The 22,000-nt window shown below is 51.1% G+C and overlaps 1 protein-coding gene across 3 annotated transcripts in view; it reads right to left on the bottom strand.

Moving 5' to 3' along the window:
• Nucleotides 1-22,000, bottom strand: part of LOC131589187 (tyrosine-protein kinase ZAP-70) — a 34,768-nt gene that overhangs the window by 7,910 nt on the left and 4,858 nt on the right. The window contains exons 1-6 of one of the 3 annotated variants that reach the window (XM_058858375.1): nt 8,480-8,616; nt 7,869-8,302; nt 4,816-4,976; nt 3,413-3,551; nt 1,244-1,322; nt 570-610 (exon numbers count right to left, since the gene is read on the bottom strand). In XM_058858375.1, the coding sequence (XP_058714358.1) occupies nt 570-610; nt 1,244-1,322; nt 3,413-3,551; nt 4,816-4,976; nt 7,869-8,270 (822 nt within the window). In that variant the 5' untranslated portion in view covers nt 8,271-8,302; nt 8,480-8,616. Of the gene's footprint in view, nt 1-569; nt 611-1,243; nt 1,323-3,412; nt 3,552-4,815; nt 4,977-5,155; nt 5,777-7,868; nt 8,303-8,479; nt 8,617-22,000 lie in introns of those variants that run through there. The other 2 variants (XM_058858374.1, XM_058858376.1) reach the window with 2 other exon arrangements.

The raw sequence follows: 22,000 nt of genomic DNA, 5'->3' as shown, positions 1-22,000 counted from the left end.
TTGGGGCCGGGCCCATTCCCTGGGGAGCCTGGGCAGTGCCAGCACCCCGGAGGCCACTGTGGGTTGTGAGAACACCCTGAGGTGCTGGGTGACCCCCCAGGCCTCACTCAGCCCCCCTGGGACCCCCAAACCCGCTGGTTTCAGCAGAGCTCAGCACGCAGGGACTGAGCAGGGACATTCCCTGGGGCAGAGGGAGCACAAAGCCCTGGCTGGGGGCCAGTGGGAGCAGCAGGGATGAGCATTCCCAGGATCCCAGCACGGCCTCCTCGCTCCTGCCTGGCCAGCAGGGCAGGGATGGCTCCCCAAGGACAGGCCCACATGTCGCAAGGAGCTCGGGATGAATGGAAACCCTTCTCAGCTCTACCAGGGGCTGTGCCCAGCTACTCCCCACCCCCATCCGAGCTGGAAAGGGAACAACATCCCAGCTGGGCTCAATAAAACCCAGTGCAGTTCCTGAGCTCTTAGACAAAAGCAGGGTTTGAAGAGCAGGGTTTGATCAGCCAAGCTTGAAATGCAGCAATATTGAAATCGCTGAGGTGCCAATAAAACAGAGCCTCCCCCAAACTTACGCTCACGGAGGGGTGGGTGGGTGGGACTGGTGCTGCAGAGGCTGTGAACCAGGAGAGAGGATTTGTTATCAGGAGTTTGTTATCAGCACTTCTCCCTAGGCAGGGTCAGAGCATCGCCCTTGAAGGACCCTATGGGTCTGATCACATCCCCTCCACCCCCAAAGGAAAATTTCCACAGCTTTAGCTGAAAAAGGTGTGGAAATGTGTCTGGATGTGGCTGTTATTCCCAAATCTTCTCAGGGAAAGTGCCAGCCCTGGAGCATGCCATGGGGCCAGGGGCAGAGACTGGCCGAGCTGTGCCCCGGGCCAGGCTCTGAAGTGACATTTGTGACACGTGGACCCAAAGTGCTCCCTGGTTTTGAGTGTTCAGAGAGCCAGCAGGGCCCAGCCTTGCAGGACATGGATTTTCCTGCTGCCCAAAACGCAGGTCACGCTCCAAATCCGTCTTTTGGGCACCAAATCCATTTGTCACTGACTCCCCCCTGGCTCCTGCCTTTGGGCCACCTGAGGCCAGGCCTGGGCAGTGACAGCACCACGGGAGAATGGCCCAGATTCGCTGCCCCCTCCTCGCCAGGGATGGGCACTGGAAGGGAAATTCGGGCTGGCACTGCTCCAGCTGCCACCAGCTGGTGACAAACCAAGGCCAGGGGTGGCACTGAGAGGTGCCAGCTCACCTGGCATGTTGGGGTTGGGGCAGGCTTCCCTCAGGTAGAAAATCAGCCCGTCTGGTTTGAGTTTTAAATACTCCACCAACTGGGGAAAGGATGGGAGGAAAAAGAGATTATTGGGAGGAGAATTATTATTATTATTATTATTATTATTATTATTATTATTAGCCATATTAGCCATATTAGCCATATTAGCCATATTAGCCATATTAGCCATATTAGCCATATTATTAATATCATTGATATTATTATTAATATTGTAATATTATTAATTATAGTAATATTAGTAATATTAGTAATATTAGTAATATTAGTAATATTATTATTATCATCATCATCATCATCATTATTATCATTATCATTATTATTGGTAGTATTAGTATTATCATCATCATTATTATTTCTATTTCTATTTCTATTTCTATTTCTATTTCTATTTCTATTTCTATTTCTATTTCTATTTCTATTTCTATTTCTATTTCTATTTCTATTTCTATTTCTATTTCTATTTCTATTTCTATTTCTATTTCTATTTCTATTGCTATTTCTATTGCTATTTCTATTTCTATTGCTATTTCTATTTCTATTACTATTATAATTTCTGTTATGATTTCTATTATTATTACTATTATTACTATTATTATTACTATTATTATTATTATTATTATTATTATTGTTGAAGGCAACATTTGTGGCTTAGAGCAATGATTCCTCTCAGATTCGTGGCAGGCAGGGACCAGACTGTTTTCTGTCCTCTGTTTGTGCACTCAGGGATGTCCCAGGGTGCGATGACATCCCTGGGTATCTGCCAGGGCTGGGAAGAACTCGGGAAATTCGAAAATGCCCAAAGAAAGACAAAATCTCCAGTCTGAGCAATGTTCAGTGCAATGCTGTTGTTGTGTCAGCCAGGAGAGGTTTCAGGCCCTGATTTGTGGGATAAATCCTGAGAGGAAGCAGATCCTTTCCCAGAGGAAGTCCAGGGTTTGTTCCATGGATCCCGGGCAGTTTTTGGTGGCAGCACTGTGGATCCAGCACAGAGGGGACATCCCTGGGGACATCCCTGGGGACACCAGCCCAGCCCTGGGAGCAGAGCCAGGGACACCAGGCTTTCCCTTCCCCTCCTGGCTCACTCACATTTCAGCTGCAATCAGGAGCCTGGCACGGTTCTGTCACCATAAAAATGCCCCCAAATCTTTGTTTTCAATAAAATTCCAAGTGAAAACAGCCCTGAGAATTCAGAAAATTCAGCAAAATGGCCTTGCTGTCCCTCAGACAGCCCTAGCCAGGAGGAAGCTCCAGTATCCACTCCCTGGATAATTTTAGTTAATGGTTTAACTCTTAAATGGCTTGTTTTAATTAATTAATCCCAACCAATAAATGTATTAATTATAAATAGTATGTTATTCTTCAATTATTCTCAGCCAGCATGGAACAAGGTTATTATGAGCCACTCTTGCAGGAGCACAGCTTGGGAAAATTACTGGAATTTGAAGTTTTGATAAACTTCTTCTGATATACTCCAATAAACAAAGCCTGGGAGAGGAGGATGGATTGAGGCTGGACATCTGGAATGCAGAATTTATGGACCACAAGGAGACTTTGGAGAAACCAGAAGAAAAAGGAGACTAAAAAATATTCACTTTAGGCACTGGAGAGTCTCTGCTGGAGAAAAAAAAAGACTAAAAAGATTAAAAATATGGTCTAATTAGCAGAAAAAGAGAGAAATTAATAACCAATAGAGGATAATATACTAATTAATGAAAGAGAATTAGCACAAAATAATAGAATATTTTGAGTTGGAAGGGACCCCTCAGGATCAATAGTGATGATTATTAAGTATTAATTATTAAGTGATGGGGATCAAACCCACAACCATGCTGTTATGTTGTCATTTAGAACCAAAGAACATTAATTTCTTTTTCTGTGTAAATAAGTATAAATATATAAATATAAATGTAGAAATAAGTGACATAATTTTGGATCGGGGTCTGTGTGGAGTCCAGAATTTTATCAGCCACGCACACAAACCCCAAAATGATAAAATAATTCCTGACTTGCTAACACTAAAAATATTGTGTTAGAGAGGTTTATTTATCCTGATGACTTTGAGGGGTTTAGTAACGCTTCAAAGCAAGGGAAAGGTGCCTCAATTTCTGGGGACACCCAGCTTGGTACCTGCCAGAGCGTGTCGAACTTGGTGCCCTCAGGAATGGAATATTTCCCAGATTTATCGTGATCCACCCGGTAGTGATACACGGTCTTGCCATAGACCAGGGACAGGGCGTAGACATGGTTCTCCTTCTTTTCTCTCAGCCTGGCAGGAAGGAAAATTATTAATAAATTGTTCAAAGCAGCTCTTGGTTTTACTCTGAGGATTGGCAGTGTCAGTGGTGAGTAGGCTCCTGGAGAGGCGTCCCTGCATCCCTGTATAAAATGCATAAATTGTATATATTGTATATTGTGTGTATATATATATATATATATATATATTTATTTATATATTTATATTTATATTTATATTTATATTTATATTTATATTTATATTTATATTTATATTTATATTTATATTTATATTTATATTTATATTTATATTTATATTTATATTTATATTTATATATGTATATATATAACTGTATATATTCCAGCCCAAAATAAAATGCAAGAGGCTGTCTGGAGCTATTTTTAAATTTAAATGACAGACCTGATCCAGTACCTGCTACCTCAGGCAAAAAAAAATCCCTCCATTAAGGCAAAACCCCGACCAGAGGCCAAAACTTCGCTCCAAAGATTAAGGCAAACCTGACCAAAAGCCAAAAGCTGGGTTCATTGAATTGTCACCTTCCCAACACCCTCTGTAGGGGTTGAGAGATCCTTCACCTCCAGTTTTTCACCCCTCTCATACAACCAGAGAATCCCCAAATCACTTCGGCTCAAAAAGACCTTAAAGGTCACCCAGTTCCTTCCACCATCCCAGGCTGCTCCAAGCCCTGTCCAGCCTGGCCTTGGGCACTGCCAGGGATCCAGGGGCAGCCACAGCTGCTCTGGGCACCCTGTGCCAGGGCCTGCCCACCCTCCCAGCCAACAATTCCTTCCCAATATCCCATCCAGCCCTACTCCTTGTTTCAAACCATTCCCCCTTGTCCTTTCACTCCAGCTCCTGATGAACTGTTCGAATTCTTTCTTTCCCTAACTCATCCAGGAGAGAATTAAATTATATTAATGCTGGCTCACCAGGGCAGAGATGCAGAGCAAAACTTTCTCCTGTGTTTTCTTACATTTCCAGCCTGCCAGTGTTTTATATCTTCCCCCACTGAACCCTCTATCCCTCATCATCCTGTGCAGCAGCAACCAAATTTTATAGAGCTATTGAAATATGAGAAACAAATAAAACTCCAGATTGCCTCTTCATGGTGGGGCAGGCACTGGGCAAGAACAGATTTGGGGCTCAGCCCATCTTTGATGAGCACATTCAGCCTCACCTCCTCTGCCATGTGAAATCAGTGACAGCAGGGCAGTGGGGATGGGAAATGGTAAAAAATCCAGGGATCCCAGCATCTTCCAGGGGCTTGGATACTCACAGGAATTTCCCATCAGGTTGTGCCCCTGAGTAGAGCCTCCGTTCCGCTTCCTCCCTGCTGATATTGCCGTGGTACCAGGACATCCTCTCGTGGGCTGTGGTGGCCACCAGCTTCTCCACCTGGGGAGCCTGGCTGATGATGGCCTGTTCCAGGGCATCCCCCTGGGAAAGAGCAGGAAAAGAGACCTCCTGCCATCCTGCTGCTCTGCTGATGGCTTCAGCACAGCTCATCTGGGGCACATGACACGGGAAACTTGGAATGTCTCGTAATTAATTGAGACCCAACAGTGGCTGAATTCTGTTCTTCTGCAGAGCAGAATTCCTGGTTTATCTCAACTGACCTAATCCCTTAAATGCAGCTGAAATCCTTTGACTTTGGTGGGGGAAGAGAAAAGGCACCACATTTATGTGGGGGATCTTAATGCTGGACTTGTGTGGTGTCATTCATCCTCGTGTTCCTGGTTGGTGGCAAGTTGGATCTGAGTCACCAGTGAGTCCTGGCAGCCCAAAGGGCCACCAGGCCCAGGGAGGGATTGTCCCGCTCTGCTCTGCACTGGGGCAGCCTCACCTCCAGTGCTGGGGGCACCTGGGGCACCACAAGATCAGGAGGATCCAAAGCTGTTGGAGTGTCCAGAGGAGGGACACGGAGCTGGGGAAGGCTCTGAGGAGCAGCTGAGGGCACTGGGCTCGTTCAGCTGGAGCAGAGGAGACTGAGGGGAGGCTCCTCGGGGGCTGCAGCTCCTCCCGAGGGGAGGCGGAGGGGCAGGGGCTGAGCTCTGCTCTGGGCCAGGGACAGGAGCCCAGGAAGGGCTGGAGCTGTGCCAGGGCTTGGGATGGATCTCAGGGCAAGGTTCTTCCCCCCGAGGGTGCTGGCACTGCCCAGGCTCCCCAGGGAATGGGCCCGGCCCCAAGGCTGCCAGAGCTCCAGGAGCGTTTGGACAGCGCTCTCAGGGATGCTCAGGGTGGGGTTGCTGGGGGGTCTGGGCAGGGCCAGGGGCTGCACTGATCATCCCTGAGGGTCCCTCCCAGCTCAGGATATTCCATCACTCCTTGATTTTCTTTAGAGCACAACCTTCCTGCTGCCCCTGCCCTCCTGGCTGCCCGGCACCCACAGGCATCAGGACTTGGCAAGCTCGGTGCAGTCTGGAAATCTCGGGGGTCTGTCACAAACCCTTTTTCCTTTTCCCGGGCTCACTCCGGTGTTCAGCCCTTACTGTCCCTCTGCCAGGAGGTGGCGATGTCCTTTGTGTTATCTGCAGGTGGCCACAGCTCTTCTCTGGTGGAAACCCTACAGAATTCCCGGTTCTGGGAGAGAATTCTGCTACAAGATGCCTCATTTTAGCACAGAACACCTCATTCAGCTGTAGAAACCCTGCAGAACACCTCGTTCACCCTATGAAATACCTCATTCTGTCAAACACATTTGGTGTAAATAGGCCACATTTAGAGAGCTTCTGTGGAAAGGCTCCGTAAGGAGACCGCCTGAACCATATTTCTCTGGGGACTTAAAAGAAAATATAGAACCCCAGAATTATTTAGGCTGGAAAAGACCTCCAAGGGACCTCCAAGGTCATCGAGGCCAAGCTGTGCCCCATCCCCACCTTGTCCCCAGCCCAGAGCACCAAGTGCCACATCCAGGCCTTGCTTGGACACCTCCATGGGTGAGGAGTCCAAACCTCCCTGGGCAGCCCCTTCCAAGAAAACAACAAAATGACCCTGGAAGTGTCTGAGGAGCCAAGGTGGCAGCAGGCAGAAGGAAATTAAGCCCGTGGCTGTGAGTGGGACCATTTAGTTTTGAATTATATTGTAGATATTCCAGTCTGCAATAAAATGCTTGAACCTGTTTGTGGCTATTTTTAAATTTAAATAAGACACAAACCTGATCCAGCACCCCCTGCCTTGGTCTCATGGGTAAAATCTTCACTGGCAAAAAAAAAAAACCCTCCACAGAGGCAAAAATTTAACTCTGAAGAGTGAAAAACTCCAGAGCAGAAGTCTAAGTCTGGTTTAATTTCATCTTCAGCACAACGTTTGGAGGCACAGGCACCTCACATATGGAGAGATATTCCCAGAAATCACAAAATATTCTGAGTTGGAAGCGTCCCACAAGGATCATCAAGTCCAATTATTAAGTAAATGGGCCCATGTGGGGATGGAACCCAAAACCTTGGCTTTATTAACACCACACTCTGACCAACAGAGCCAAACCCAGGGACACATTCATGACACAGGGGTCATGTCTCTATGTGCCCCTGGAGCTCCATGGTTGGGTTTTGGGATGGGTTTGTTTAGTTCTGGGATGAGTCATTGAGTCTTGGGATGAATTGATTTAGTTCTGGGATAGGTTTGTTGGGGTTTGGGATGGGTTTGTTTAGTTCTAAGATGAGTCATTGGGTCTTGGGATGAATTGGTTTAGTTCTGGGTTGGGTTTGTTGGGGTTTGGGATGGGTTTGTTGGGGTTTGGGATGAGTTCGTTGGGGTTTGAGATGGGTTTGTTGGGGTTTGGGATGGGTTTGTTGGGGTTTGAGATGGGTTTGTTGGGGTTTGGGATGGGTTTGTTGGGGTTTGGGATGAGTTTGTTGGGGTTTGGGATGGGTTTGTTGGGGTTTGGGATGGGTTTGTTTAGTTCTGGGATGAGTCATTGGGTCTTGGGACGAATTGGTTTAGTTCTGGGCTGGGTTTGTTGTTTGGGATGGGTTGTTGGGTTTTGGGATCAGAGCTCTGGGCTAAGTCAGGGAGCATCCCATGGGCTGCAGAGAAGAGGAAAAGCCTGCAGAATGAATTCTTCCTCAGGGAAAGGTCTGCAAAGCGAGTTCTTCCTTGAGGAAAGGTCTGCAAAGTGAGTTCCAGCTGTTCCAAGGATAGGTCTGAAGGCTTGGGGAGACGTTTAGACCAGTGTGTGGAGAAGAAACCGGGAAAGAACAGGACTCAGACCCCTCACAGCACCAGCACCCTCCAAAGAGAGGAACCTTACTCTGCTGAGCTGCACACACGGGACACAGCAGTGCCAGAGGGGTCACGGCTTCCCAGCCCACCCCCGGAAAGGCCCAGTACCTCCAGTTTCCAGGTCTGCCGCACGTACTCCCGCACCATGTTGTCCCTCATGCTGTCGAAGACGCCGGGCTGGGGCTCCACCCCGCTGGGGCGGTTGCAGGGTTTGCGCAGGGGGCAGCAGAGCCCGTCGGCGTCCTTGGAGTAGAACTCGCAGAGCTCCTCGGGGCCGCAGTGCGCCTTGCCCCCCAGGATGGCGTAGGTGCCGTTGAGCTGGCGCTCGATGGGGTAGTGGTAGAACTGCAGGTCGCACACCATGGACAGCACGTAGCCGCCCAGGCTGCGCAGGCACTGCCGCAGCAGGAACAGCCCGTCCGCCATCCCCGCCAGCTTCAGGTGCTCCTCGGCCTCCGAGCGCGCGATGCTGCCGTAGTAGAAGGGCAGGTGGGCAGCGGCGTCCGGCATCTCCCCGCCTTGACTCGATGCTGGGGCTCGGCCTGGCAGGGAAAATTGGTCCCTGAAGCGTGGTTTTGTGAAATGGTTTCATTGGGGTTCAGACTGCCCTGTCTAGAGGTTCTCCTGCTGGATCTCTGTGGGGTCATTTCAAACTCACAGCGTCCCACATCACTCAATTCTGCCCTTACTGGAGCTGGGAAGTGTAAATAAAAATTCACCTGATCTTGATTTAAAGATCCCAAGCAACAGAGGATCCGCTGGATCTTGATTTATAGATACCAAGGAATAAAGAAACCACCTGATCCTGATTTAAAGATCCCAAACAAGAAAGAATGCTCCAAATCCTACAGTGAATTCCTCCGGTGCTTGATTACCTTCACTATTAAAAATGTGCTCCTTAAATCCATCCTGATGTTTTCAGCCTTGACTTCCTACTGTTTTCACTCCAGCCCTGTTCACAATAAAAGGAAATTCTTTGGTCTCTCTGAATAAATGAGTTTTGCCATGGAGGTCTAGAAGGCCAAACCCTTAAATGCATTAAGATTAAAACACGAGGCAGATATGAAATGTCTAAAACAACATTTCGATAAACAACTGCACCAAGTACAGCGAAAGGAGAGAAACCCAAGTGCTTCTGGGCAGACATCAACCATCAGTCAGCAGGAACAAGAAGAAACCTTCCTTGAATTGTTTTTTAAACAATCTGTGGAATTTTCCCCTACAATACCTGGCTCTAGCTGGTTCCTGATGCTCTGATCCCCTTGGCAGAGTGGGTCCTTCTTTGACCAAGTCCCTGCAGAGCCCTTGGTGCTGAAGAGCTTTAGGGTTTGTCTCTGTACAGGGCTTGTATCTCTATCTTGAATCATCTAAAATCCCACCCAGAGGGTGTTGGCAGAGCCCAGTTTGCTGCAATCAATGGAAACCTTCTCATCACCAAAGGGTCTCATTTGTTCCCCTGAGCCTGAACTTTGGGGTTTCTCCTGTGCAGACGATGACCCCAAAAAATCAGAGAGATCTTCTCCATCTGCGCCTCCTGCAAATGCATCGCTCATGTGAGGAGCAAAGAAACACCAGATTTTGGGGCAGCACTCTGGGTGTTTGCCCTGATTCTTCCCAATTTGACTTTTCTGGACATGGTGGGAGAAGTCGCTTCCCCATGAGCTGAGCCCGGTGCTGTGACCTCTGCTCCCAGGCAGTGGCCAGAGCTGTGCCTGGACATGTGGTCAGTCCTGCCCTGATGGTCAGCCCTGCCCTGGTGGCCAGCCCTGCCCTGGTGGTCAGTCCTGCTCTGGTGGTCTGTCCTGCCCTGGTGGTCAGTCCTGCTCTGATGGTCAGCCCTGCCCTGGTGGTCAGTCCTGCTCTGATGGTCAGCCCTGCCCTGGTGGTCAGTCCTGCTCTGGTGGTCAGTCCTGCTCTGATGGTCAGCCCTGCCCTGGTGGTCAGTCCTTCCCTGGTGGTCAGCCCTGCCCTGGTGGTCAGCCCTGCCCTGGTGGTCAGTCCTGCCCTGGTGGTCAGCCCTGCCCTCAGCCCTGCCCTGGTGGTCAGTCCTGCCCTGGTGGTCAGTCCTGCCCTGGTGGTCAGCCCTGCCCTGGTGGTCAGTCCTGCCCTGGTGGTCAGCCCTGCCCTGGTGGTCAGTCCTGCTCTGATGGTCAGTCCTGCTCTGGTAGTCAGCCCTGCCCTGGTGGTCAGCCCTGCCCTGGCGGTCAGTCCTGCTCTGGTGGTCAGCCCTGCCCTGGTGGTCAGTCCTGCTCTGATGGTCAGCCCTGCCCTGGTGGTCAGTCCTGCTCTGATGGTCAGTCCTGCTCTGGTGGTCAGCCCTGCCCTGGTGGTCAGTCCTGCTCTGGTGGTCAGCCCTGCCCTGGTGGTCAGTCCTGCTCTGGTGGTCAGTCCTGCTCTGGCTCACACCAGCCTGGTTCGTCCCTCCCAGCAGCACAGGGCCCTCCTGCCATCCCCTGGCATCACTGGAGCTGGGAAGGGCTTGGCTGGATCTCTGTGTTGGAAGAGCTGAGGAGGAACCATTCTGTCCTGTGCACCCTGCCCTGCTCAGCCCTCAGCAGCAGAGACCTGCCAGGAGCTGGATTTATGGCAAGCAGAGCCTCCTGCAGCTATCTGTTGTCCCCATGGAGCTCTGAAGTGGCCCTGATGAGAACAGGAAGGGAGAGCAGAGAGGAGGCGTCTCAGCTGAGGCAGGAAACCACAACAGGAAGCACCAGTGGTTCACAGCCAGGCTGAGGGACCAGCAGAAACCATCCCAGGCACAGCTCAAATCAGCCCAAATTGTGAAGCCAAATTCACCAAATGGAGCAAAGTGGGCTCTTAGCACAGCTGCCAGTCTGGAACGTGGAGGTGAACGGGAACACCCTGAGGCTCAAACCCAAACTGGAGTTGGTGCTTGGGACCAAAGCAAAGCTTCCTAATCCTGCAGTGCCTCCAAGCATCAAAGCCCTGGCTGGTTCCCAGAGCTGGTGCCCAGAGCTGGTTCCCCAGGTTCAGCTCCTGAGACCAGCTGGCTGCCAGCTCTGCCCGACCTCAGCAGCTCCCAGGGGAGGGCAGCTCCCAGGACAATGGGCTGAAGGAGGTGAGCAGTGAGGATCACAGCTCCTGGCTTTAGCTGCTATCAGGTCCATGAGCCACGTTCATGAGGAAGAGGAAATACTGAGTGGGCAGAGGGACATCGATGGCCTCCTTTGTGAGCTGCTGCTTTCCACTGGGATAAAAGGTCATGAGCCCTGTACCCAAACCTGCTGAATCCCTTCTCTGGAAAGTCCAGGAGCAGAACACCACAGCAAATGGAACACCTTTGTCAGTGGCTCGGCCAGGTGAAAACGAGAGCGAAGAAGTTATTGATGACATGTGAGCCCTCACAGAATTTCCAGCTGCCCACACAGGATGCTCTGTTATAAACAGGCTGTTTTGTCTCTCCAAACACGGAGCTGGGAGTGAAGAAACCCTCACAGAAACAAGAGAGGGACCCAGGGCTCAGAGTTTGGGTCAGGTGGCGCCACCCAAGCCTTGCTGCCACAGATCAACCCTGGTAGGAAATTATTCTTCTGAGAAAAACCTCCCCAGTTCCAAGACATGAAAGAAAGTCACCCCCTGAAGCCTGAGAGCAGATTTGAACAGGAAAATTCATAGTCCCTCTCAAGATTTTAATATTTGTCCTACTGTCCTGGCTGGTTTTATTGCCCACACACCAGCTCAGGGTCTCCTCTAATTCCTCTTCCAAACTCCAGCTCTGTTCCTTGGCACCACCTCTGGGTGGGCCTGAGCAACCCTGAGCAACCTCAACAGACCCACACAAATCTCCTTCAACTTTGTTCTCCCACGCTGCCAAATGCAGCCAAAAATGAGAACCAATTCCATGGACCAACACCTGAAAGAACCTGTGCAATGGAGCCCCCACCATTATTCATTTCAATTAACAGGACCTCGTTTTTCCAGCTTAATCTGTGTCCCTGGGGCTGCAGGTGCTGGGTGTTCCCGGGGGTTTGGGTGGTCCCACAGCTTGGGCACGGGGAGCAGGGCTGGAAGCCCAGGGCTCCTCTGGTGATGGCCACGTTGGCAAGCTGGTGTCACAATGTGAAGATGCACCCAGAAAAAACAAGTCCCACGTGAAATCAGTCAGGTTTGTGCCCCAAGACACAGGAAAGGCAGGCAGGAAGCCCTGGAGATGTCACTCACTCTATTTATAGCTGGCCACTCGTTTTTACTCAGATCAGACAAGACCCAACAGGAACTGGTTTGGTTTTATAATTTCCCAGAACTGCACTTGGTGCAAATCCAGGCCAGCTCCCGAGAGCAGGGGGTTGTACTGGTGAAACTGGAGGCAGCACTGGCAAGCTTCAGCATCCTGCCAGGACCATGGCAGCAATAATCCCCCACACCACAAATAATCCCTGATAACACAGCCCTCAGCTCTGCCTTTAGGGTGGTTGGGACAGCCTGGGGGGAGCAGGGACCTGCCTGGAGGGGATCAGGTGGGGAAAGGCTGAAAGATGGGAATTGTGTGATGGGGAACCAGCCTGGAGAGGGATCTGGGGAGCTTCTGTCCTTTGGGGGTGGTGTAGTTTGGGGTGGTTTGTGTTGCCAGTGTGGGGTGTTTTTAACAATTCCCTAAATGGAGTTTAATTGGGGAAGGATGGGGAGAGTCAGCTCAAAGGAAATTCCAGGAAAACATGCCTGGGGATGGCTGAGAGGGGAATTCAGCCTTGAAATGGAGCCTGAGGGCTCTGAACTGCTCCAGGGGTTCCTTCTGCTGCCCCTCTGGGCTGGGGTGTCCCGTGAAGAGGCTCCAGGCTGGGTTCTGACGGGCACAGGGATGGACCAGGTTTGGGATTGCTCCAAAGTGGGTTCCTGATGGACAGGGGCACAGCCTGGGTTTGGGATTGCTGATGGGCAGGGGGACAGGGTGGGTTCCTGATGGACAGGGGATAGACCAGTTTTGGGATTGCTCCAAGGTCATTCCTGATGGACAGGGGTTGGACCAGTTTTGGGACTGCCCCTCTGCACTTTGTACCAGTGCTGTTTGCTGCAGAGGTGATGGGCATGGCCAGGGACCTTCTGCCTGTCCCCATCCCTTCCCTGCACTTCATTCTCTTGTTTCTGAATTATGGTTGAAGATAAGAAAGGCTGGGAAACACCTGCAGTGTCCACGTTGCCTTTCCAGATCGTTCATCCCAGGACTGGCTGGGACTATGCAAGAGAAGGAACTGAGGAGCTCATTCCTGGAGGATTCTTGGGGTTTGTTTTTTTTTAATCTTGAATAACAGAAAACTTGCAATAATTTTGATTTAACTTGCAATAACTTTTACTCAAAGCAATATTCAGTTCAAAGAAAAAACCTGAAAAGCTTCACTTTTCCTTGACCTGGCTGCGTTCTTCTAATTACTAATGTTTAATTATTTATACACTCCATGGCAGCTCTTCCCAACGTTTAGGAGCACTCACATTCCTGGCTGGAGCTGCTGTTCTGCCCTCCCTGCTGGCTGCTCATTAAAGCCTCGGCTGCTCAGCTCTTGATTAATGCTGGAGCTGTGTGGGAGTTGGTGAGAGCGTGAGCCCGTTTGTGTTTGTGCTCACAAACACAGGCTGTGCTCAGATAATGATCTGCTCTCGTGCTCAGGGAGCTCACTGACTCACAGCTGCCCCAAATGGGTGAGTTTACAGTAAATCTGCAGGAAAACCTCCCTGATTCCCACCAAGAACCTGCTCTGCTCTTGCTGGCCATGAACCAAGCTGAGTCCTCAGTGCCCCAGAGATGCAAAAATGCTCCTTAAAAAATCACCAAGGGTGGAAAAGACCTCCAAGATCAAGCCCAGCCTTTGAGCCAACACCACCCAGTCAGCTAAAGCCCAGCAGAGTGCCACGTCCAGTTGTTTCTTGAACATCTCCAAGGTGTTTCACCGCTTCCCAGGGCAGCCCCTTCCAGTGCATCCCAACCTTTCCATGAAGAATTGCTCCTGACACCCTCCTCCACCTCTGAAGTAAAATGTGGGAGCCACCTGGCCCCAGGGACAATCCCCAGTGCTTTTCAGAAGGAAAAACATTGAATTCCATAAACCAAGGCCCATGGAGGGACCTGGTGATGTGGGAAGGCTCCTGACAGTGGCAGGAGCAGGGAAAAGTTTGACCTGGGGAGCTCAGTGTCCCTCCACAACCTTCTAAATCCTTTCCAGAGACCTCATGCCACCCCATCCCAATCCAAAAGAGAGGGGATGGTTCTGTTCAGGTGCTTGTGAGTCTCAGAGGAAAGAGGCTCAGGGGGAACCTTCTCCCTTCTCCAAGTCCCTGACAGGAGCTGGGTGGGGTCAGTCACTTCATCCAGGTAAAAAGTGATGGGACAGGAGGAAACAGCCTCAAGCTGTGCCAGGGGAGGCTCAGACCGTGTTAGGAGCAGGGTTCTAAAGCGCAGGGCAGGGTGGAGTCCCTATCCCTGGAGGGATTAGAAGGATGTGGCACTTGGGGACAGGTTTAGTGGTGGCTTTCCCAGTGCTGGGTTTACCATTGGATTAAAGGACTTTAAAGGCCTTTTCCAGCCTCAGCAGTGCCGTGATCCAGCCACACATGTGCTGGACCAGTGAAGGGTGAGGGGATTGCTGTGGTTCAGGCTGCCCTGGGTCCCTCAGCTCACATTTATTCCCATGAATTGGTGCTTGTGGTGGGTGCTGGAGGGGTCACACTGCTCACAGAGCCCTTCCTGACACTTTCACCTCTGCCCTGTGCCCTCTGCCCCCTCCTGCTCCGCTCTGTGCTGGATGAGGATGCTCCTCCTCCTTCCCCAAAGGCAGAGCGTGGAAAATCCACACCAGGCAGGTCTGGTGCCCTCAGATGGCACTAAAGGCCTGCCCAGTCCTGCTGGGGATTGTTCCTCTTGGGTTATTTACTAATGAGAGGAAGCAATTTGCTCCAGGAGCAGGGGAGGGGGCTGGGGAGGGACAGGGGCCACCTGCCCTGGGGCTGCTGGGGACAGCTCTGTGCCTGCTCAGGCTGGCCTTCTCTAAGGGCTGGTGCTGCCAGAAAGCAGATTTTTGGTCCCCAGAAAGCAGGTTTTTGGTCCCCAGAAAGCAGGTTTTTGGTTCTCAGAAAGCAGGTTTTTGGTTCCCAGAAAGCAGGTTTTAGGCCCCAGAAAGCAGGTTTTAGGTCCCCAGAAAGCAGGTTTTTGGTCTCCAGAAAGCAGGTTTTTGGTTCTTAGAAAGCAGGTTTTTGGTCCCCAGAAAGCAGGTTTTAGGTCCCCAGAAAGCAGGTTTTAGGTCCCCAGAAAGCAGGTTTTAGTCCCCAGAAAGCAGGTTTTAGTCCCCAGAAAGCAGGTTTTTAGTCCCCAGAAAGCAGGTTTTAGTCCCCAGAAAGCAGGTTTTAGTCCCCAGAAAGCAGGTTTTTAGTCCCCAGAAAGCAGGTTTTTGGTCCCCAGAAAGCAGGTTTTTAGTCCCCAGAAAGCAGGTTTTTAGTTCCCAGAAAGCAGGTTTTTGGTCCCCAGAAAGCAGGTTTTTGGTCTCCAGAAAGCAGGTTTTTGGTTCTTAGAAAGCAGGTTTTTGGTCCCCAGAAAGCAGGTTTTAGGTCCCCAGAAAGCAGGTTTTAGTCCCCAGAAAGCAGGTTTTAGTCCCCAGAAAGCAGGGTTTTGGTCCCCAGAAAGCAGGTTTTGGTCCCCAGAAAGCAGGTTTTTGGCTCCCAGAAAGCAGGTTTTTGGCTCCCAGAAAGCAGGTTTTAGGTCCCCAGAAAGCAGGTTTTAGGTCCCCAGAAAGCAGGTTTTTGGTCCCCAGAAAGCAGGTTTTAGGCCCCAGAAAGCAGGGTTTTGGTCCCTAGAAAGTGGGTTTTAGGTCCCCAGAAAGCAGGTTTTTAGTTCCCAGAAAGCAGGTTTTAGGTCCCCAGAAAGCAGGTTTTAGGTCCCCAGAAAGCAGGTTTTTGGCTCCCAGAAAGCAGGTTTTAGGTCCCCAGAAAGCAGGTTTTAGGTCCCCAGAAAGCAGGTTTTTGGCTCCCAGAAAGCAGGTTTTTGGCTCCCAGAAAGCAGGTTTTTGGTCCCCAGAAAGCAGGTTTTTGGTCCCTAGAAAGAAGGTTTTTGGTCCCCAGAAAGCAGGTTTTTGGTCCCCAGAAAGCAGGTTTTAGGTCCCCAGAAAGCAGGGTTTTGGTCCCCAGTAGCATTGTTTTGGTGTCACCCTGTTTCCTCTTGCCAGCTGCCTCAGGTGCCTCTCGGCAGAGGCTGGGACAGGAATTTCTGTGGGGCCACAGCCAGAGGAGGTCACACAGCCCCAGCACCATGAGGACACTGCAGCAAGAGCTTCCCTGGGGCTGTGTGAATCCTCCTGGACTTCCACCAACTCTTCCTATTTCCATGTGTCCCACGTGCTCTTTTCAGCAGAGAAGGAACCTGTCTCTGATAAATCTGGGGTGTCTGGGTGTTCTCTGGGTGGGGATGTGGCTGGAAAGGCACATCCAGGCATGGGGGTCAGCAGTGCTGAGTCTGCTGTTCCTGGGTGACTGCACTGAGCTGACTCCAGTTCTGCCACCACTTGGAGGGGTTTAGCCAAAATTCTGGGCCCTTTCTCTAAAAAAAAAAAGGGTGCCTTTATCTCTCCTCTGAAAAGATCCCTGGATATTTGTTTATCCCAGGAAGGAGCCTGACAGCCCTTAATGATAAATCAGAATGTAATTAACAAAATTTTTCCTAAAGAATAATATTTTCCCCAAAAATGCTGCCATGACAGGAACAAAAATTTGAACTGAATGTGGTTCTTTGTCTCAGCTCCAGCTGCCATCAATGTTTCAGGAACATCCAGAGGTGCAGAAGGACACAAGTGCTCTGATCCCTGTGTCCTGCTCAGGGAAGAGCTCTGCCAGAGGCTTCAGAGGCTGGCTTAGAGCAGGGACAGAAGCCATTGGAGCTGCCCCTGCTTTGTTAGAAGCATCTTCTCCCAAGCCAAATGTCCCTGGTGAGCAGCTTCCCTCTGGGACAGGAGGGTTCTGGACCCAGGGTGGCACTGCTGGGACACCTCTGAGTAAAGCCAAGTCACTGTGCTGTCCTCAGGCAGCCTGGGCTCCTCTGCTGGCCGGGGATTTAGCTGGGAAAACACCCTGCTGAGCCTTTGTGGGGCCACTGGAAGCACTCCTGGCTCCATTGATGCTGAACAGTTTTTAATGAGGGGCAGAGTTAAACACAACCCCCCCATTTCCTGCCTGGCATCCCCTGTGCTCTCAGGAGCTTTGTCCTGGGGCTGGAGGAGCCTGTCCCTGCCACCAAGGTGGTGACACCCAATGCAGAGGAGTCAGAAATCCTGCAGATCCTCTGGCTCTGGCATCGAGCAGGAACCAGGGACAGGGAACTGCGGTAGTTTATGCACAAGCCGGAGGAGAAGGGCTCTGGTTTTTCCTTTGCTTGTCCCTGGCCTCCCTGCATCACCTTTTACTGAAATAACAACTTACACACAGCATGAGGGGCCTGGGGATTGAGCCCTGCCAGTGCAGAGGGTTTGGGGAGTGTCAGACTGCAGTTAGATTAAATGAGATATTTATGTGAGGGACTGAGGAGGAGTTTGTGGCTGAACCCACTCCTTGGCTACTTTACTACTCCCTTACTCCTCCAAGTAGCACAGCCTTGAGCAGGGTGCAGGAAAGGGGACAGGGAGGGCTTTGAGAGCACTGTAAATAAATTTCCCCTGGTCTGCACTGCTCTGGGTGCTCCTGAAGGTGCTGACCAGGTTCTGAGCTGCCCTGAGCACCCGGCTCTCCTCAGCCCTGCCCCACCCCCTGCTCCAGGTGCTGGAGAGGCTCACAGCTCTGTTTCCACAGGTGCCAGTGGCTTTGCTGCATGAACAGCTGCCTGCCTGCCTCGCCTCTGCCGTTTAAAAATAAAGGCAATATGTGTGTGAAGATATCAGCATGGCTGGGCTTCCATCCTCCAGTAACTCTGCCTTCATTCAGCTCTGAGAGGAAGAGGTGGCTGTGTCCCCCTGGGTGACATCTCCCTGCTGAGCACGGGCTCTGCTCTGGCTCTGTGGGGTGGCAGCTGCCAGGCACGGATGGTTCTGGCCAAAGCCACCTCCCTTCTCCTCCCTCTGCTTCCCAAGGGGGGTTTTTAAGGTGTTCTCACTCTGGACAACATCTCTGTGCAGTTGTGGCACTTTGTGCTGGTTCAAAGTCCTCTGCTGGAGCCACCTGCACAGCTCTGCAGGTCCCTCCTGGAGAGGAGAATTGAAACAGGGAATCACAGAACCATGGAGTGCTTTGGGATGGAGGGACCTTAAAACCCATCCAGTGCTCACACGTTTTGTTTAGTGCTTGATTTCCTGGGAATCTCTGTGGACTCTTAGGAACAATCAGGTGGTAACAGCAAATGGATGGGCTGGGAATTAAAGCCATGGAATCTCAGAATGGTTTGGGTGAGAAGGGATCCTAAATCCCATCCCATTCCACCCCTGCCATGGCAGGGACACCTCCCACCATCCCAGGCTGCTCCAAGCCCCTTCCAGCCTGGCCTTGGACATTTCCAGGGATCCAGGGGCAGCCCCAGCTGCTCTGGGCACCCTGTGCCAGGGCCTGCCCACCCTCTGAGTAAGGAATTCTCCCTGTTATCCATCCCAAATGCAGCAGCTGCCACCCAAGCCAGCACCGAGCTCGTTGTGCTGCTGCTGTGTCACATTGGTCACCTCAGCTTGGACAGTACAAAGGCTTCCCTGAGCCCTGAGCTGCCCCAAAATTGCCCACAGCCACTGGACAGGGGGTTCTGCCTGGGGCAGTGCCCAGTGGAAGTTCCAGCTCCCCCAGACCGCTGTGGTCTCTGAACATCTGCAGCAGATGTTGGGGCTGCTTCATCCTCACCTTCCAGTGGGGCACAGCAGCTCCTGTGCTCCAGGAGTGCCTGGAACAGGGACACAACCTCCTGGAGCCCTGCTGGAGGGGCTTTGGGCAGGTTAGAAATACAGAAATATGGAAATCTGCAGCTCTGGAGTTGGCTGAGACACCAAAGCGAATTCTCTGTGCTTGCAGTGCCAGGGGCTCTGCTGTCTGTGAGTCACAGGTTTCCTCAGCCTTTGAAAGCTCAGGTGAAGGGGCCACCAGCAGCTCCCAGCACCACCAAAGGAACGTGTTGGGTTCATCTTTACAGTCAGAATATTCCTGTGGGCACAGAGGGTGAAAGCTGCTGCTGGTGGGGAAGAGCTGGAGGAGCCCTGGGTGCTCTCGCTGCTCCTCAGACACACCACGAGGAGCTCAGTCTGCACAGACCAGACCTAAACATTCCCTGCAGTTTAGAAATTAAAGAATAAAATAAATATCACCCCTAGGGCTCGGTCCCATGATCCCAGCACGTTGGTGAGGTCGAAATGAGTTATTCTGGGGGGTGATTTGAGCCTCAAAGTGTTGGAAATGTGAGAAGTTCAGGAAAGAGCAGTGAAAGAGATGAAGGACCTGGCTGGGCTGACTGATGGGCTCAGCCCTGGGGGATGGAGACAAACATTAATTGCTGGCCAAGGGTGATGGGGGAACATCTGAGGGCAAAGGAGAAGCATCTGAGGAGCACAAGATTCTTTCAGAGTGGAAAAACTGGTTTGGATGCGCTGATAAAATGAAACAGGGATAAGGGAGAAGAAATGAATCAGTGGAAAGGAAGTCTGGGAATCAAGAAACATTTCCAAGCAGGAGGATTCCTCAGGATGTGGGGCAGGGGGGAGTGGAAGTGCCATTGCCAGGCACTCAGCACTGGATCAGGAAATGGGAACAATCCTCCCCAGGCAGGAAGAAGCTGGGATGAGCTCACAGGACTTTCCCATATCTAATTCCTGCAATCCTGAGTTCCATTAAGGAAAATCCAGCTTTCAGTTTCTTTCTGGAGCCAGTGTGATTTCCAGTTCTGTCAGTCTTTGGTGGAAAACTGAGAAACACCGAACACAGAAGGATTTTGCTCATGCCAGTGACATTTTTGATGGTGTTTTTTTGTGAAAGGAGAGTGAAACCCTCCCCGTGCACAGCAGCAAATATTCTCTGGCACATTTTTATAACTCAGTGATCAGGACTGAGGTGAAAAAACAACTCATTCTCCATGCTCTGGTGAGTTCCTGGTGTTTGTCCTTCCTGTGCTTTCAAGGGGAGGCTGCATTAATCAATAACCTGTGCTCAGGCTGTTCTCACATGGGCACTTTTCACCTCTCCCTTCACTTTTCCACCCAGGAAAAATATCTGTGATGTGACCTTGCAGCTGAACATCCCACAGCAGCAAAACCCAGCATTTCCCTCTTGGAAGGGACACTAGAAGGAGCAGAAGAGAGTTAATGCTGCCCCACAGAAAACCTTCGGGGCTCTCCTGTTCTGTTCCCCCTCCAGCTGGAGCTGGGGGACAAGAGCCCATGGACACAAATTTCCCTGTGGTCAGAGGAGTGGGGATTGGTGCTGGAGGTTCCTCTCAGCTGTGCAGATGTTCCTGGCCGTGTTTTGGGGCACTGACAGCAGAGTTCTCATTTCCCCCACAGCCGCTTCATGGGGCCAGCAGCTTTTATTGAGCACTCCCAGCAGAGCCAGGGTGGAAATCCCTCCAGATTCCAGGGAATGCAGGGTCCTGGCAGCTGAGCAGGGCCTGTCCTGCCCTGCTTGGGCCCAGCTGAGCTCCCAGAAGGGCCTGGAGCCGTTTAAACCCTGTGAGTGGATTCTGGGGAGGTGCAGACAGCACTGAACACCCCTGAACCTTCTGCCCATCCCTCTGGCAGCTCTTGCCCTGCTCTGCTGTGGCTGTGAGGCTTTTCTCTTGTCTGCCTCTGCATCCAAATGATGTTCCTTGGGGCAGGATTTGCTGGGTGCTTTCCCAGCCCAGCCACAGCTCTGGAGTCTGTGCCCAGTCTGCCCAGTTTGGCTCTGGCAGGACCCTCTTCCATCCACCACCCTCTGCCCTGGAGGTGACAACAACAACAGGAGGACCTTGAACATCTGATACAGAAACTGGGAGATGCTTTTCCACTGGTTTATGGTGCCCAGTCTCACCCTCCTCCCTAGGGCTACATTAAAAAAGCTCTGGCTGTGATATTTTATTTTATTTTATTTTTTTATTTTATGGTATTTTATTTTTGTATGGTGCTCCCATCTATGCCTCCAGAGCTCTGTGATCAGAACCCCAGATAAAAACTGAGGGGCAAACCACACATGGATGTGTTCACAAAAAATCTGCTGGATCTGCACAAACACCTGAGAGGAAAATAGTTGTGATTTTCACTGAAAAACCCAGCACTTTCCACTTGCCCTGCAGATCTCAACAACAGATTCAGGTGTGATCTGCTTCAGGGTGCTCAGTGCTGACTACATCTTTCCAAAATCAAGTTATAAGGGTTCACTCTGCTTCAGAGACCAACACTGTGGGTTTTCTGGTGAAATGGAGAGCAGGAGAACCAAAAATCTGACTAATCTGTTCTTCCCTGGCCCAACCTGGCCCATGTGAGTTACATCAGAGGCTCTGGCTGGGGGATTGTTTAGAAGCTTTTCAGAAACACAAATCAGTTGGCTTTGTAAGAGATTTTAAAGGTTTAAAACACTCAGCCCCTGGGGTTTTTGGCCAGAATAAGAGAGAACCTGGGTAAAATGTGGCTCTGTTGGGCAACTTGGAGGCAGGAGGATTTTCTGTGAGATCTGAGCTCGGGGTTGGAGTCATTCACTGGGAGATGCTGGGGCTGGGGTCTCTTCCAGCTCTGTCTCTGCTTGTGTTTCCTGTCCAGTTAATTCCTGACAGGCAGAAACATCCCTGAAATGTGGGGAGAGAGTGACTGGTTTTGGGTGAAATCATCATAAAAGAAGGTTTGAGATTGCTCTTATTTTCTGCATGTGCTGGAGTACTCCTGGTGTAGTTGGTGGATAAAATAACCCCAGAGATGGTGCCTTTGCTGCTCAGTGATTTCTGCTTTGCAGTTTTGCTCATCCACTGCTGCCCAACCCAGCCCTGAGCAGAATCCAGAATGTTCCATTTCCTCCATCCCATCCACTCCAAGCCCTTGCCAAAGCTCCAGCTGGGTGAACTGGGGGGCTCAAGGTTCTGCTTTGGGATTTAACTCTTGCAACAGAGAATTTTCTGAGCATCCCAGAGTATTCTGGGCTCGACAGATCCCCAGGGATGATCAGAGCAGCCCCTGGCCCTGCCCAGACCCCCCAAGAACCCCACCCTGAGCATCCCTGAGAGCGCTGTCCAAACGCTCCTGGAGCTCTGGCAGCCTTGGGGCCGGGCCCATTCCCTGGGGAGCCTGGGCAGTGCCAGCACCCTCAGGGGGAAGAACCTT

This window comes from Poecile atricapillus, chromosome 28, assembly GCF_030490865.1.
Source record: "Poecile atricapillus isolate bPoeAtr1 chromosome 28, bPoeAtr1.hap1, whole genome shotgun sequence".
Taxonomy (NCBI): Eukaryota; Metazoa; Chordata; class Aves; order Passeriformes; family Paridae; genus Poecile; species Poecile atricapillus.
The sequence above is the reverse complement of the archived record's forward strand: the minus strand, read 5'-3'. Positions and strand labels throughout refer to the sequence as shown.